At 36.1% G+C, this 16,814-nt stretch overlaps 1 protein-coding gene across 33 annotated transcripts in view; it reads left to right on the top strand.

Moving 5' to 3' along the window:
* Positions 1-16,814, top strand: part of Kmt2c (lysine methyltransferase 2C) — a 268,017-nt gene that overhangs the window by 142,300 nt on the left and 108,903 nt on the right. For 31 of the 33 annotated variants that reach the window (XM_087207697.1, XM_087207695.1, XM_087207696.1 and 28 more), the window contains 3 exons: positions 756-918; positions 12,492-12,663; positions 14,702-14,816. In XM_087207697.1, coding sequence (XP_087063823.1) covers positions 756-918; positions 12,492-12,663; positions 14,702-14,816 — 450 coding nt within the window. The remainder of the gene's footprint in view (positions 1-755; positions 919-12,491; positions 12,664-14,701; positions 14,817-16,814) is intronic. The other 2 variants (XM_087207691.1, XM_087207706.1) reach the window with 1 other exon arrangement.

Genomic DNA, 16,814 nt, shown 5'->3' with positions numbered 1-16,814 from the left:
TGACATCAGAGACATTCTCTGTGGAAATTCATTCTTTGATATTTTCTCTAATTTTCCAAATAATTTTTATGAAGATACATTCCAGCCTTTATACCATCCATTTTCGTTCAATGACAAATATCCTTTATTAGCTTTGTAATTGTAACAGATGGATTTGAAGGGATCACTTATATAATTAGTGTTTTATATCCTGATATATTTATATGATATTGTAAATTAGTATGTTGGATAAATTCAGTACTTTTCATAATAACTTAGCTAATGTCATATAATATTTTTCACTTGCAGATATGATTAAGGGACATATTGGTGTTTCTAAAATGACTAGATGTTGGGAAAAGGATGACTTTTTCCTTAGTGTGTACTTTTAAACCTTACTATATTTTGTCAGTGTCATATTTCTGTGCAGCATACCATATGATACCAAATTGGGTCCATAAACTTAAAATATTTTCAACTAGCAACCTGCTATTTAAACTATATTAGTATTTGCTTTTAAAAAGATCTTTAGTTGTACACTTTTGACAAAGCTGATAGAAAAAAGTGCTAAGTTTTTAATTTGAGTGGAAGGATGAGTTGGTAGTAGGTGAGACACTGAACTGAATACCTTAGATTTTATTGTTTTTAACTGATTTTTGCAGTTTCAAATCAGTTTTACTAATGAGGTACAAACGACAAATGCATTTTTTAAAAAAGTACCTTCCCAGTCCTATGTTAGAATTGTGAAGAGATTTCTGTCCTTTATCTCCTTCCAGCGATGTGCATTTTGTAAGCACCTTGGAGCCACTATCAAATGCTGTGAAGAGAAATGTACGCAGATGTACCATTATCCTTGTGCTGCAGGAGCTGGTACCTTTCAGGACTTCAGTCACTTCTTCCTTCTTTGTCCAGAACACATTGACCAAGCTCCTGAAAGATGTAAGTTTATTCAGGTATATTTTAAAACTGTTGACAATATGTTCACTTACGATAGCATATGTAAATCGCCTGGTGTTCTGGTAGTAAAAAGTGATGTTCATAATCCTGATAGTTTGAAGGATCTTTGCCATAGGTCCTTAAAGGGAAATTTGTTGTCAGCAGCTTCATTGAAATCAATTCCAAAAAATTACTTCCTCAGAAATTCAGAGAGAGTTTGCAGGTTTTGTACTCTTATTTAAAAAATAATTTAAACTACTTTAGAAATACAAATTGAGAATGCAGTATTTCTGGTATGTACTATAAAACAATTTATTAAGAGGCTAAATAATATTCTGTGTCTTAAAAAACAATAGTAGGGCCGGGTATTTAGCTCAGTGGTTCCGGCGCCTGCCTCGCAAGTGCAAGGTCCTGAGTTCAATCCCCGGTAACAAAAACAATAGTACCCAGGGGGAAAGTTCAAAGCTGACTCTCTCCAGTATTATTTCAAGATATCTGCTATAGGAATATTAAACACTTTATTCAACTTTTGCACATTGTGTGGCCCTGACAGTGTCATACAGATCTCCATAATGCTTCATCTGCTTTGGTTGTTTGTAGTCTGCAATGTAGTCTCCCCCTTTTCCCAACAGTATTTTATAATCTTACAGTGTTGAAAATGTTTAAATGCTTGAATTCTGTGTTCTACAGTAAATTACAACTTTTTACTATTTTTTCATTAAACAAAGATATTGTTTTTACACTATAAGGATTTCCAGTGAGTGTGTATGTTTTGGGATCTTGTTTTTAACCAAGTAAAGTTCATTTCCAGTCTCACTAAGAAATCTCCATGATATTTTATTCAGTCTTTTAAAATGTTGCCTCTTACTTAATTGCTAGCTTTTACTTGTTTCTTAGTAATGTTGATAAAAGCTTTTTTCCTGTCTTTTTCAGATCTGTGAAATATAAAAATAGCTACTTAAGGCTTAACCTAAAGTAATTTCAGATATAGTTAGACTATATTACTTCTTTTTATCTTTGTTTTATACTATAATTTCATCTTCAGTTAAATTACTTTGTGTCCACAAGTGTAATTGTATGCCCTTCTTCACAATAGAGGCTTAAGTTATAGGTAGGGCCAAGAATTTCATATTATATTTAGACTAATGAATAAAGGATTAAAATTTTTAAAAATATTTTGCATTACACACTGTAAAATGTAGGAAAAAGAAAATCCATGCACAGTAACTATTATGGGTATTACTTATATAGTGAATTATTTCACCGAGTGTGTAAATGAAGTTTCAGTCATCAGAGTTGAGTATATACTGGGTGGTGTAATACATTTTACCAACCAAATAAAACGCGTGTGTGTGTGTGTGTAAGAATGTGAATTTTATTCAGCCTTTCAGACTCAGTCATGCTTTAGATCTCAGTAAATAACATGCAAACTTACATATGAATATGTTTCTATTGTTAGAAATTTCATTGGCTAATATCAGTGCTACTTTCTCCCGATGACTGTGTTCTGATAAGGTATATTTGCAGTTATATTAGAAATCATGCATTAGTTTGTAAAATAATGAACTGTGTGAACTGAGGTGAGATGATTTTCTCTCATTTATCATGAAGTTTGTGAAAGTGTTATGCTGGCAGCTTACAACTAAAAGATACACTGAAACCACTCATGTTGTTTGATTCTGAAATAGACTTATAGTGACTCCTAAAAATGCATGAACAACAGGCTAAAATAAAACTAAGGATATTTGGCCATGGGAAACACAGATTGGATAAATATGTAGGTAATGGTGAGACTGATAGCCAGAGGTGGTTTGTACATTTTGGATGTAAAGCACAAATTTGGCTCCAGGCTTTTCTAGTGATCAACACCAGGAAGGAAATATGAGTGTGCACCTAATTCTCAGCACATACAACAAGAATTCACTTGATACTAAGACTGTAGAGAGTAAGTTGGCACTGCATGTTGTAGTGAAAAATGTCTTAGCTGTCTGGCAGTGTAAACAAATTCTGCAGGGTATTGTTTATAACAACCCTCAATCTAAGGCAGTGGTATAAAACCAGTGCCCAATTAAATAAAATCTGTTCCTCAGGGATCTTAAATTATGCAATCTAAATTCATAGCTTTCTAACCATTTATCTTAATTCAAGGATATAATTTAAAGATTATTGCAGATTGACTGTACTGCTCCCTCCAGCAGTACAATATCTACCTATTTTAATTTGGGCCATGGCACAAGGTATTTTTATGTTTTTAAAATGGGGATATCTTAAATTGCAGTGTTACAGTATTTAAATGATAGTAATTAATGGAAATCACAGCATTTTGCTTCGTATATATTAATTGCTTTACAAAAAGGTAGTTATTTTAACTCTTAAGGCTCAAGATGTGAGATTAATAATTTATATTGAGTATACCTATTTTATGTTGCAGCATGCAGAGGAATGGTTATATTAGTTGGCTGAGTGAGGAGTGAGACTATCTTAAAAAGTGATCACTGTGACAGTGATATAGAGCATTGTCTTGTTGCAGAGTGGGTTTTGTTATATAGAATAGCTTCGTGAAATGGAAATACAATGTAAGCTCCATAAGTAATTTAAATTTTTCTAGTAGTCATGTTAAAAGTGTGAATATTTGACATGAATTTTATTAATACATTTTATTTAACTCCAAATATACAATTGATATTTCAGCATGTATTCATTCATTATACAAAAAGTCTTGAGGTACTTGACTTTTTTCTCCTGTGTTAAGCCTTTGGAGGCCAGTATATATTTTATATTTAATATACACCTCACTTTGAATTAGTCACATTGCAGGCACTCAGTAGCCACACATTCCTGGTAGCTGTGGGAAGTTGAAGTGTTAGCATAACAGACTTCAGGAAGGTTTACAGGAGCATTCTAGACATTGTTCCTGGAAAATTGTAATAGAAAGTGAACTGAGTATTTGAGTAGTTTAAATGCTTTTCTTAATTTCATAATTTTCTTCTTCTTTTTTTGTTACCGGGGATCAAACTCGGGAACTTGCGCTTGTGAGGCAGGTGCCAGAACCACTGAGCTAAATCCCCAGCCCAGTTTCATAATATTTTCAGGGTAAAATTATTCAAAGATTGGTTTCTAAATGTACACAACTTGAATGGGAAAATACTGGCACTCTCTTTAATATTAAGAAAAATAACTAACCCTTTCTTGTCCTTTCTATCAAAAATTAAGTAACTTTTAAGACTTCTTTTAGATTCATGATTTGTTTTAGATGTCTGCCAGTTAAAGAGCCATTTAAAGGGATTTTAAGAGGAGTAAAAAACCTTGAGTTTTTTGCTAGACAATTAGAGCTACAAAGTGGGAAAAGATATGGTCCCTTTTCTTCCAAGGTTTTACAGTAGTGTTGTAATCAGTTGATTATATAACAAATTTCTTCCAACCAAATGGGGAAAACAAATACTCAACAGCCAAGTGGGTGCTTGGGTGTAGTATAATACAGCCTAAGGGAATATGTTTGAGTGGAGTTTTGAAGGCCTCTTAGGAGTGGGCTGAGGTAGAAGATAGGCACAGCATTTCCAGCAGAGGGAACAGAAGGTGTAAAAACACAGACATTGAAGGGCAGGTTGCTTTAGGTGCACAACAGCCTACTTGCTATGGCCAGGAAGTAGAATGGTTCTGACCTTACATTGGGATGATTCTTTATAGAAGATATTGTAATTATTTAGGCAATATGTGATGGACAAAACTGAAAAAAAACAAAAGGAAGAATGATGATTAGATAAAAAGTTTAACAAGTAAAAATTGGCATCTGGTCAGATGTGTTGGGTAAGGGAGGAGTCAACAGTGATGCTAAGGTTTCTACTTTTTACCCATTCTGTTGAGAAAAAAGGAAGAATTTTTAAGTTTCATTTTAGAGTTATTGAATTTTTTTTAGAATATCTGACTGTTGAGCTCCTATAAGACTTGAAAATAATGGTTTGAGGTTTAAGAAAGAAGTCTGGGGCTGGTAATCCAGATTTGAGAATCGTAGCATTTACAAAGCGAAACTGGGGAATTAGAAAAAAGGAACAGGATGAAATTCTAGGGGACTTCAGCAGTTATGGGAATTATACCAGTAGAGGTACAGAAGCCAAAAAAGGAGAATGAGATCAAGAAATGAGAAACTTGAGACAGGCAGGTCTGCCTACACCCTACCGAGGTCCCCAGTCGCATGGAACACACTCCGAATCAGCACGCTACAGACAGGCAGGTCTGGGCACACCCTACCGAGGTCCTGAGTCACGTGGAAGACACCGAATCACCCCACTGCAGACAGGCAGCCACCTGATTCCACAACACAAAGATGCAGAGGACACCAGACCACCAGACCAAGGTACTGAGTCCCACTGTTCCCGGCCCAGAGGTAGGGGCTTCTGAGCTGTCGTCCCACTCCTCCTGGTCCAGAGGAAGGGGCTTCCCGGTCACCATCCCTCCCGCTGCTCCCAACCCAGAGGAAAGGGCTTTTGGGCCACCTTCTGTCCCGCTGCTCCTGGCCCAGAGGAAGGGGCTTCTGAGCCACCATCCCACTGCTCCTGGTCCAGAGGAAGGGGTTTCCCGGCCACCATCCCTCCGGCTGCTCCCACCCCACAGGAAAGGGCTTTTGGGTCACCATCCTTACCACTGCTCGCGGCCCCTGTCCCACCTCAGCCAGCTCAGAGGAGGTAATCCATGCAGGCGCTAACAACCCCTGCCCCAGTCAAAATGAGAAAACAGGTAAGTAAGTCTCAAAACCAGACTTCCAGATCACCTACAGCAACCCCAAAGGGAAATGAAATGGAACACTCTGATACTCAACCACCTGGACCCACTGAACTGGCAACAAAAGGGGATCTGGAAAAAATGAAATCAGAAATAATTTCTCAGATAACAGGAGAACTTGTGCCCCTCGTGCAAGACATGATTAATAAATCTAGAGAGGAGCTCAGGAACATGATGGAATCCCAACATAAGAAACAAATGGAATCCATAAAAGAGATGCAAATAGATTTCCAGGACATGAAAAACTCCACTGAAAGTCTACACAGCAGAATGAGCCAATGTGAGGACAGAATTTCAGATATAGAAGATAAGATTGCATTTAGTGACCAGGAAAAGAAAAATTGCTTCAAAATTATAAGGGAACATGCGAAATCAATCCAGCAGCTGCTAGATGATGCAAAAAAGAATAACATAAGACTGATTGGGCTCAATGAAGAAACAGGAGAGAGTGGAGATGACATAAAAAACCTCTTCACAGAAATAATGGCAGAAAACTTCCCAAGCAGGGGAAAAGAGCTTGACATACAGATAAGTGAGGCATATAGGACTCCAAATAGCCTTGATCAAAAAAAATCTACACATAGGCATATAATTGTTCAGATTCCAGAAACACAACAGAAAAACAAAGTTCTCCAAGCAGTCAGAAAAAAGAAACAAATCACATACAAAGGAAAGCCCATCAGAATCACAGCAGACTTCTCAACACAAACCATCAAGGCAAGAAGATCTTGGAGTGACATATTCCAAGCCCTAAAAGAAAACAGCCTCCAACCCAGATTGATGTATCCTGTAAAACTATCTTTCAAAATTGATGGAGAAATAAGATACTTTCATGACAAAGAGCACCTTAGGAACTTCATGAATACCAAACCAGCACTCCAAAGAATTTTACACAATATCCTAGGAACAGACATTGAGGATCACAACCCCAGGAGGCAAAGCAGAATGTACCCATCTGGCATGACAAGAAATTAAATGTAAAGGGGGAGAACCCAACAAAAAGAAAAAGTCATGGCAATGACAAGTCAATATGTTTCAGTTATAACCATCAATGTTAATGGTATCAATTCACCAATCAAAAGAAATAGACTGGCAGAATGGGTCAAGAAGCAAAATCCAACAATATGCTGCATACAAGAAACACACTTAATTCAAAAGGAAACTCATAGACTGAAAGTTAAAGGGTGGAAAACAATACTGCATGTGACAGGAACCCGAAAGAAAGCAGGCTTAGCTATCCTCTTGGCAGATCAAGTAGATTTCAAACCAACACTGATTAAGACAGACGAAGAAGGACATTACATCCTTGTAAAGGGAAGAATCCAAGAGGAAGAGATGACAATCATAAATATCTATACACCAAACACTAGTGCACCCAACTATATAAAACAAATACTAATGGACATGAAAAGTCATATATGTACTAATACAATTGTAGTGGGGGACCTCAACACCCCACTGTCACAAATAGATAGATCAACTAGACTAAAAATAAGTAATGAAATACTAGAACTCAATCAAACTCTTGAACAAATGAACTTAACAGATGTTTACAGAGTGTTCCACCCCACAAAATCAGAATACACATTCTTCTCAGCTGCACATGGGTCATTCTCCAAAATAGATCACATACTCACACATAGAACATGTTTAAGTAAGTGCAAGGGAATTGAAGTTATCCCCTGTACATTATCAGACCATAGTGCGATGAAATTGGAGATCATTAGCAAAAGAAACTCAAAAAATTTCATAAACACATGGAAATTGAACAACACACTTCTGAATAACCAATGGGTCACAGAGGAAATTAAGAAATCAGACAGTTCCTTCAATTAAATGACAATGACAATACAACATATCGGAATCTATGGGACACAATGAAAGCTGTTTTACGAGGGAAATTCATAGCAGTGAATACACATATTAGGAAAACAGAATGATCCCAATTAAACAACCTGATGCTGAACCTCAAGCTTCTAGAAAAAGAAGAACAGGACAACCCCAGAGCTCATACAAGGGAGGAAATTATAAAGATCAGAGGAGAAATCAATGCAATGGAGACTAAGAGAACGATACAAAAAAATCAATGAAGCCAAGAGTTGGTTCCTTGAAAGAATCAACAAAATTGACAAACCCTTAGCCAAGCTTGTCAGAAAAAGGAAAGAAAAGGCCCAAATCCATGCAATGAGGAATGAAAAGGGTGAAATTACAACAGACCCAGCAGAAATCCAGAGGATCATCAATACCTACTTCCAGAACCTATATGCCAATAAGATGGACAACACAGAAGAAATGGACAGATTCCTAGATACATATGAATTACCAAAGTTGAATGAAGACCTAAAAATTCTGAACAACCCAATATCAACCAATGAAATTGAAAATGTAATTAAAAACTTATCAACTAAGAAAAGCCCAGGCCCTGATGGCCTCACTGCTGAATTATATAAGACATTTAGAGAGGAACTACTGCCACTACTGTTTAAACTCTTCACTGAAATTGAAAGGGAAGCAATACTCCCAAATTCATTCCTGGAAGCAAGCATCACCTTGATCCCCAAAGCAGAGAAAGACCCAAGCAAAAAGGAGAACTATAGGCCAATCTCACTAATGAAGATAGATGCAAAAATCCTTAATAAGATACTGGCAAACAGAATGCAGAAGATCACCAAGAAGATCATACACCCTGATCAAGTGGGATTCATCCCAGGGATGCAGGGATGGTTCAATATACGAAAATCAGTTAATGTAATATACTATATCAATAGAGCCAAGGACAAAAACCATATGATTATCTCCATAGATGCAGAAAAAGCATTTGACAAAATCCAACATGCATTTATGAGAAAAACCCTACAAAAAATTGGAATAGATGGTCTCTACCTCAAACTGATAGAAGCCATCTATGAAAAACCAACAGCCAATATCATACTAAATGGTCAAAAACTGAAATCCTTCCCACTAAAATCAGGAACAAGACAAGGATGTCCACTATCACCACTCTTGTTCAATATAGTTCTGGAAACATTAGCCACAGCAATTAGACAAGAGAAAGAAATAAAAGGAATGAAGATAGGAAATGAAGAAGTCAAATTGTCATTATTTGCAGATGACATGATACTCTAGATAGAAGACCCCAAGAACTCCACCAAAAGTCTTCTAGACTTAATAACCAAATTCAGTCAAGTAGCTGGTTACAAGGGCAACACACAAAAATCAATAGCTTTCCTCTACACCAATGACAGACTCACTGAGAGCGAAATAGGGCAAATAATTCCTTTCACAATAGCATCCAAAAAACTGAAATACCTAGGAATCATCCTAACGAAAGAAATCAAAGACCTCTTCTCTGAAAACTATGGTATTCTGAAAAGAGAGATTGAAGATGATATCAGACAATGGACAGACATCCCCTGCTCCTGGGTAGGAAGGATTAATATAGTGAAAATGGCCATACTTCCAAAACTGCTAGATAGATTTAATGCAATTCCAATTGAGATCCCAGCAGCATACTTCATGGACCTCGAGAAAACAATCCAAAAATTCATTTGGAACAAGAAGAGACCCAGAATAGCAAAAGCAATTCTAGGTAACAGAGACATGGCAGGGGGTATCACAATCCCCAACCTGCAACTCTACTACAAAGCTACTGTGATAAAAACAGCATGGTACTGGCAAAGAAACAGACTTGAGGACCAGTGGAACAGATTAGAAGATGCAGAAACAACGCCAGACACACTCAGCCATCTCATCTTCGACAAAGGAGCCAAACACCCTCACTGGAGGAAAGATAGCCTCTTTAATAAATGGTGCTGGAAAAATTGGGCTCCAACTTGCCAAAGATTAAAACTAGACCTATATCTCTCACCATGCACTAAACTAAAATCAAAATGGATTAAAGATCTAAATATTAAAATAGAAACTCTGAACCAGGTGGAACAGAGGTTAGGTAGAACCCTTGAAGACATCGGTGTAGGAAAAGATTTTATGAACAAAACCTCAGTTGCCCGTGAACTAGCACAAACAATCAACAAATGGGATCTCTTCTTATTAAAAAGCTTCTGCACAGCAAGAGAAACCACCAGCAGTGTGAAGAGACAACCCACAATGTGGGAAAAAATCTTCACCTGCTCTTCCTCAGGCAAAGGTCTACTATCTCGAATCTATAAAGAACTTAAAAAGATCAGACCTCCCAAATTTAAAGACCCAATCCAAAAATGGGCATCTGAAATGAACAGACATTTTCCACACAAAGAAGTAGAAATAGTAAATAAATACATGAAAAAATGCTCAACACCACTGGTCATTCGAGAGATGCAAATGAAAACAACGCTGAGATTCCACTTCACTCCAGAAAGAATGGCTGCTATCATGAAATCAACCAATAACCAATGCTGGTGGGGCTGTGGGGAAAGAGGAACCCTGCTCCACTGCTGGTGGGAGTGTAGACTGGTGCAAGCACTTGGAAATCAGTATGGAGATACCTCAAAGAACTAGGACTGGAAGTCCCATTTGACCCCACTATTCCACTGCTGGGGATCTTCCCCAAAGAATTAAAAGAATCATACCACAGTGATATATGTGCACCCATGTTCATAGCAGCACAGTTTGTAATAGCTAAAACTTGGAAACAGCCCAAATGCCCATCAACTGGAGACTGGATAAAGAAAATGTGGTTTTTTTATAAAATGAAGTACTACTCAGCCATAAAAAATGAGAAATTAGAGCCATTTATAGCTAAGTGGATGCACATTGAGGCAATACTCTTAAGTGAAATAAATAGGACACACATGTGTAAATACCGAATAGTTTCTCTGGTGTGAGAAACTGAAAGTGTAAATAAGGACTAAATGTATAATAGGTAATATGAAATAGGAAGAAAAGGGGCAAAGGGGAAGGAAGTGGGAGGGCTAGGGGAAAGGATAGAAGGGAATGGGATTAATATGAGAAAATGGAAACATAGGAACAAAATCTTTGTAAATAGGGAGGACTGGAGGGGTTGAAGGGAGGGCTGGGCAAGGGTGAAATTTAAGAACCAAGAGAGAATATGTAAAGGTGCAAATTTCCAATGATGAATGTCATTATATTGTATACCTAAAATGTACCAATGGTTAGAATGAATAATCGATAATGTAAAATAGGAAGAAAAGGTCCCAAGGGGTAGGGGTAGTGGGAGGGGCAGGGGAAAGGAAAGAAGGGAAAGGAAAAATGCTGAGAAATGGAAAAAATGGAAATAAAGTCTTTGTAAATAGGGAAGGGTGGAGGGGGTGAAAGGAGGGCTAGGAATGGGGAAAAAATAAGAACCAAGATGCATTATGTAAAGGTACAGTTCCCAATGAGAAATGTAGTTGTGTTGTATACCTACAATGTACCAATAAAAGTATTTAGTACAAAAAAAAAAAAAAGGAAACTTAAGGAGAAGTCAGGAGAGAGATGGCAAGGGAAGGGAATTTAAATAAGAGAGTGCTAGGGATGTAAATTCTGCTAAGTGCAAATAAGGCATGCTGTTAAAAGTAAGGACTGGATTTCACCTGGTTATTGATAGTCTCACTAAAGTAGCTTCAGGTCAGTGGTGGGTGCTGGCTGAGTCAAGACCGGGTTTTTTTGTTTTGTTTTGTAACCACTACCCTGTAGCTAGGAATGGTATTTACATTTTTAAAGGACTGTAAATAATAATAAAAAGTTTGTGGTAGAGAGACCACAGTGGCTCATAAAGCCTAAATATTTATTATCTAGCCCATTGCAGAAAAAGTTTACAGGTTCCTGGCACAAGTGAAAGGAATATATTACTATTCTTTTTCAAGATGCTTGATTGTGAAAGAAAGAAAGTAGAAAGTGTTTTTTGTCAGAGAGGAATAGATAGAATTTAGCAAACCTTCAACTGTATGGGGTTGGGGGAAGATTCATCTGCTTTGTGATGTATGTTATATGTAACACATTTGTATTAGCTAAAATTGGTATGAGTTTAGAACACATTGTTTTTCTTCTAATATTGTAATATAACTGCTCTTAAGAGGGTATCAGGCAAAGGAGTATGTTTATTTTTCCATTTTGTGTGTGTGTGTGTAATGTTAGAAGGCATCTTTTAATCACTTAAGGATAGATAGTGTCTATAAGAATACAGATTTTTAATCCTTTTACAGGAGATCAGTCTGAATGAGTATAGGATTAGCATATGAAGCATTGTATTCATGTAGCAATATGTAGCTTCCATCTTTAATGTTCTCTTATGAAAGGCATGTTCCAGTATTTGAGAAACCCTTATTCAATTTGAATAATCTGTTTATGGTTAAGCATTTTAATCTCATTAACATTAATATTTCTTAATTTTGTCTGTTATATTGTAATTTCCAAATATCGAGTCCAAACCGTTTATTTTTACATTACAAAGATCTCTCAATTGGATTTTTTTTTCCCTCGGTTCTTTTGGCTTATGCTTTTGGTTTTTTTGTGTATTTTTGGTTCTTTATAGCAAATATATATTGAACATTAACTAAATGCATGCATGGTATTATCATTGGTATTAGAGATAAATAAAAACTGCTTATGGTCTCATGTAAATAGACATAAATAATTGCAAAACTACAAGATTAATTTTAATGTGGTTAAATTTAGATATTTATACTGCAGTATTTTTATTGAGACCTTATTCTGACTGAATATCAGTTCTATGTGGATAACTTCAAATGTCTGAAAGATATATCATACAAATTCCCCTTGAGTGATTTTAAAACTGTCAAATCAGAAAAATACTAAATTCGTGTGCAACAATTTCATTGTTTTGCTGTTAATTATAGCAAAGGAAGATGCAAACTGTGCAGTGTGCGACAGCCCAGGAGACCTTTTAGATCAGTTCTTTTGTACTACTTGTGGTCAGCACTACCATGGAATGTGCCTGGATATAGTGGTCACTCCATTAAAACGTGCAGGTTGGCAATGTCCTGAGTGCAAAGTGTGCCAGAATTGCAAGTAAGTTGTAATTTCAACTCAAAGGTGTGTATTGAGTTTAAGGTCATGAGGTGCTCAAGGTTTATGTAATATGATAAAAAGTTGTTCATTTTGCAACTGTATTCATGCAGATTGACTCCATGCCTTAAATTGTTGGATTTTACTAACACTTATCTTATTTTAAAACAGCTCTAAAGAAAGCTAATTTTAATAATGTAAATTCCTCTGGTTGCCTAAAAAGCTAATTGAATGTGCCAACAATTTTTAAATGAATTACATTAATAATTAATATAGAAATGTAAAGCAGTTTTTCTTGAGGGGAATTGTGGAGAATCTTTAATAGGAAAATGAAACTCTACAGAAATTAATTGCTAGAGTTGACCCCCCCCCCAATATGTTTGAATTTCTATTGCAGGAAGAACAGTTTCTATTAAGACTGTTGTGTTAATAAAATCTTTATATCTACCTGCAAGATAGTTATCTCCAGAAGATTATAGTTACCGTAATTCTAAAATGAAGTCAGTGGCATTTAAACATTTGTCATAGGGTTAACTTTTCCTATGTGCTGTATTCTATCCTTTGATATTTTTTTCCAGTCTTTTCTCTGGCCTCCACTCATGATTCTATAATGAGGACAATAATTTGGGGATGTTACCAGCATCTTCAGCAATCTTAAAACTGTTTGCAAGCCAAGAATTTTTATGAGGAGCAAATTGTGCCCCGCATTGCCATTATTAATCTGTTTCATTAGTTATTTAATTTGATAATACTGAACATCTGTGTCTTCTTAGAATAAATTAGACATTTACCTTCCCATTTTGGTAAAAATCAAGTAAAATATCAGCAAATATTTATCTGATACCTTGTATTTTCAATCAGTTTCTTGGGAAGGACTAAGAGAACTTGAATAGAGTGCTTGTCCTCCAAGATCTTTCCATGTAGCTGAAGAGATAAAACATGGAACTTTACTTGTAGAATTGTTGAATTGAGTGTAACTGACCCATCGCCTACATTTCCTATTTTTTTCTTTTCCCCTCGTCTTGAATTAAATTCTTAGTATCTGAGAGTGACTGATTGCATTAATTGAGACAAAGAGTATATCACAGGTCGGGGGCCCAATCTTTGCAGCAAAGAATGTTTAGAGAATACTTTAGGTTTTCAACTGTAATTCTTAACAAGATTATTTTTCTTAATATGCATGATTTAGCACTTATTGCTTATTGGATATTCTAAGTTCTTTTTCAATTTTTTTTTATTTTTTTATTTTTTGGTACCAGGGATTGAACTCGGGACCTTGTGCTTGCAAGGCAGGTGGTGGAACCACTGAGCTAAATCCCTGGCTGTATATTCTAAGTTCTTGAACTGGCATTATATTTAATTTTCACAAGACTTCTTGATGATTATTTCCATTTTATACCTGAAACTCACCTTAAATCCAAGTTGTTAAGGAGTCTCAAAGCTAGGAAACAACAGCCTGAGTATAAATACAGATCTAATGCCAAATTTGACTCTCTTTCATTAGAAGACAGTGTCTTTCCAATTTATAATCAAGACTTTTATCACTTAGCAATTACAGCTCCTTCCCCCCACAGGATAAGTATTAGATTTTTGAAAAATACAGGTCAGTGATGGTGAACCTTTTAGAGACCAAGTGCCCAACCTGCAACCCAAAACCCTTGTATTTATTGCTAAGTGCCAACAGTGCGATTAAACCTGAGTACTCAGCTGCTGGCGTGATGCTGGGGCAACTTGGCTTGCGTGCCATGGATTTGCCACCACTGGCATAGAGGAAAGATGATTCATCTTGTCCTAACTCCTCCTCCTCTACAGGAGTCTTAACATGACTAAAACAAGTTAACCACAGGTGAACTTCAGGTAAGGATAATTCTTTAGGTTCTCATGGTAGGGGTTACCTCTACATTGTTTATGCAGAGACAAAACAGATACTGAGGTATCTATGAACTGTGCAGCTTCTACAACTGATTATTTTTGTCAATATTTCATGTTACAAAACAAAAGTTTAAAGATAAGGCATCATTAATGCTATCTTATTTTTTAGACAATCAGGAGAAGATAGCAAGATGCTAGTGTGTGATACGTGTGACAAAGGGTATCATACTTTTTGTCTTCAACCAGTTATGAAATCAGTACCAACCAATGGCTGGAAATGCAAAGTAAGTTGTTTTTTTAAAGAAACATATTCTCTGTTATGCTTTATATAGAGAGCAAAAATGGTAACTATTCAAATCTATCCTTACCATCAACTTTAAAAAACAGCTTTATAGGGCCGGGGGTTTAGCTCAGTGGTTTCACCGCCTGCTGTGCAAGTGCAAGGATCTGAGTTTGATCCCCAGTACCAAAAACAAAACAAAACAAACAAACCAGCTTTATAGATGTGTAGTTGATATACAACAAACCACACATATTTAAAGCCTAAATTTGACACATGAAATTTACTATCCTTTTCAATATAATAGGTCTTATCCTCATCCCCCAAAATTTCCTGGTGCTCTTTGGGGAATCCCTTCTTCCTGGCTATTGACGCCTTTCTCTGGTTTTCCCAGGCAGTCTTTTTCTCACTATAGATTAGTATTGATATTCTAGCATTTTATATAAATGCCATCATAATGTATATATTCTTTAAAGGTCTGGCTTATTTTACTCAATTTTCTTGAGGTTTGTCCATATTGTTGCACATATCACTAGTGATTCCTTTTTATTACATTAGGTATAAATGCCACAGTTTATTAGATCATCTGTTGGTAAACATTTGGGTTGCTTACAATTTTGAGGTGTTATTAAAAGATGCTGTGAACATTTAACTAACATTTGTATGAAGCTCCATGAATGACATTAATTTTGCTTGCATTATGTATCAATCTTCCCAAAAACCTTCTAAAATAGGTGGTAGTACCACATGTGCATACTGAAAGGGATGTATTTCAAAATCTGTTAATTTCTAATCGTAAAAAGAGTTTCTTTTTCATTTAGTACTGGAGATTAAATCCCAGGGCTTTACACACAAAACACTGTATTTGATGAGTTAAGAATAGCTCTTAGGTCCCTTACAGTTATTTTATAGCTATATATAACTATATTTGTATATCTTTGTGTGTATATGCGTTAAATATTTGGAATCATGAAACTTCTGGGTTCCTCCTCTGTGGTAGTTTTAAGTAAGTGATTATTGACTCAGCTGTTTCTCTGTTAGATGCTGTCTGAAGTTCTTGGGTTTGAGATGTGGACAGGATCTATGATCTATAGATATTTTTTTCACCTTTTAATTACTTAATATATTTCTACTTGGTAGGAAGCTTTTTTGAGAGAGAGTGTCTTCCTATGTAGTTCAGGCTGGCCTTGAACTCACTGTGTAGCCTATGCTGGGCTGGAACTTATTATGGTGAGCCTCCAGCCTCAGCCTCCCAAGTGCTGGGACTACAGGTGAGCATCACCACGCCTGGCTCGGAAACTTATTAATATTTATTTGCAGTTATTTTTTGCTTGCTCTTTTTGTCAGTAAGCCCTTCCCCTCCCCCCCATATCTGTTTTTGTATATTCATCTTTATCACCCTGAAATATTCTGTGCTGGTCACTTCAAGCTTCCTCAGAAATTTCCTGAGGTTATGTCATTAGTTTACATAGTTCCTGTAGGTTGATTGACAACTCTACCTATCTTTAACAGAGTTTGTATAGCACCTGTAAATGACAACAGATTTTAGGGTATGCTTCTGTGTAGAAGCACAAAGTATTTAAATTCTTAAGTGAAAATGGAAGGTAAAAATAATTCAAGCTAATCTTTAATTCTCAGCTAATCAGTATACCTATATATTTTTTTCTTCTGGGAAGATATTTATAAACAGTATTTACTATGGCCTTCCTTTGAATGTTCTCTAGAAGGTGAAATCAACCTAAAAGAAAGTGCTTCCTTTGAAATCTTTACAGGCCAAGTAGCAAATTCTAGATCCAGGGCTAGGGAAAGCTTGATGGGTAAGAAAAGTATCCAGATTTATATATTTGTATATGTAGAACAGACAATAAAATTTTGATAACTCGTCTTAAAATGCCTTAGTCTAACAGATTGTGCTGTTTCTTTGTGGCATCATGGTATGTATATTTATTTGAGTGACAAGGGCTCTCTAAATTATGAAGTACAGTATTTATTTTTCATTTCA

Source organism: Heterocephalus glaber, unplaced genomic scaffold (genome assembly GCF_053883595.1).
Source record: "Heterocephalus glaber isolate CG9 unplaced genomic scaffold, H.glaber_assembly_v1.0 deba00000818, whole genome shotgun sequence".
Lineage (NCBI taxonomy): Eukaryota > Metazoa > Chordata > Mammalia > Rodentia > Bathyergidae > Heterocephalus > Heterocephalus glaber.
This window is presented reverse-complemented; position numbering and strand designations above follow the sequence as displayed.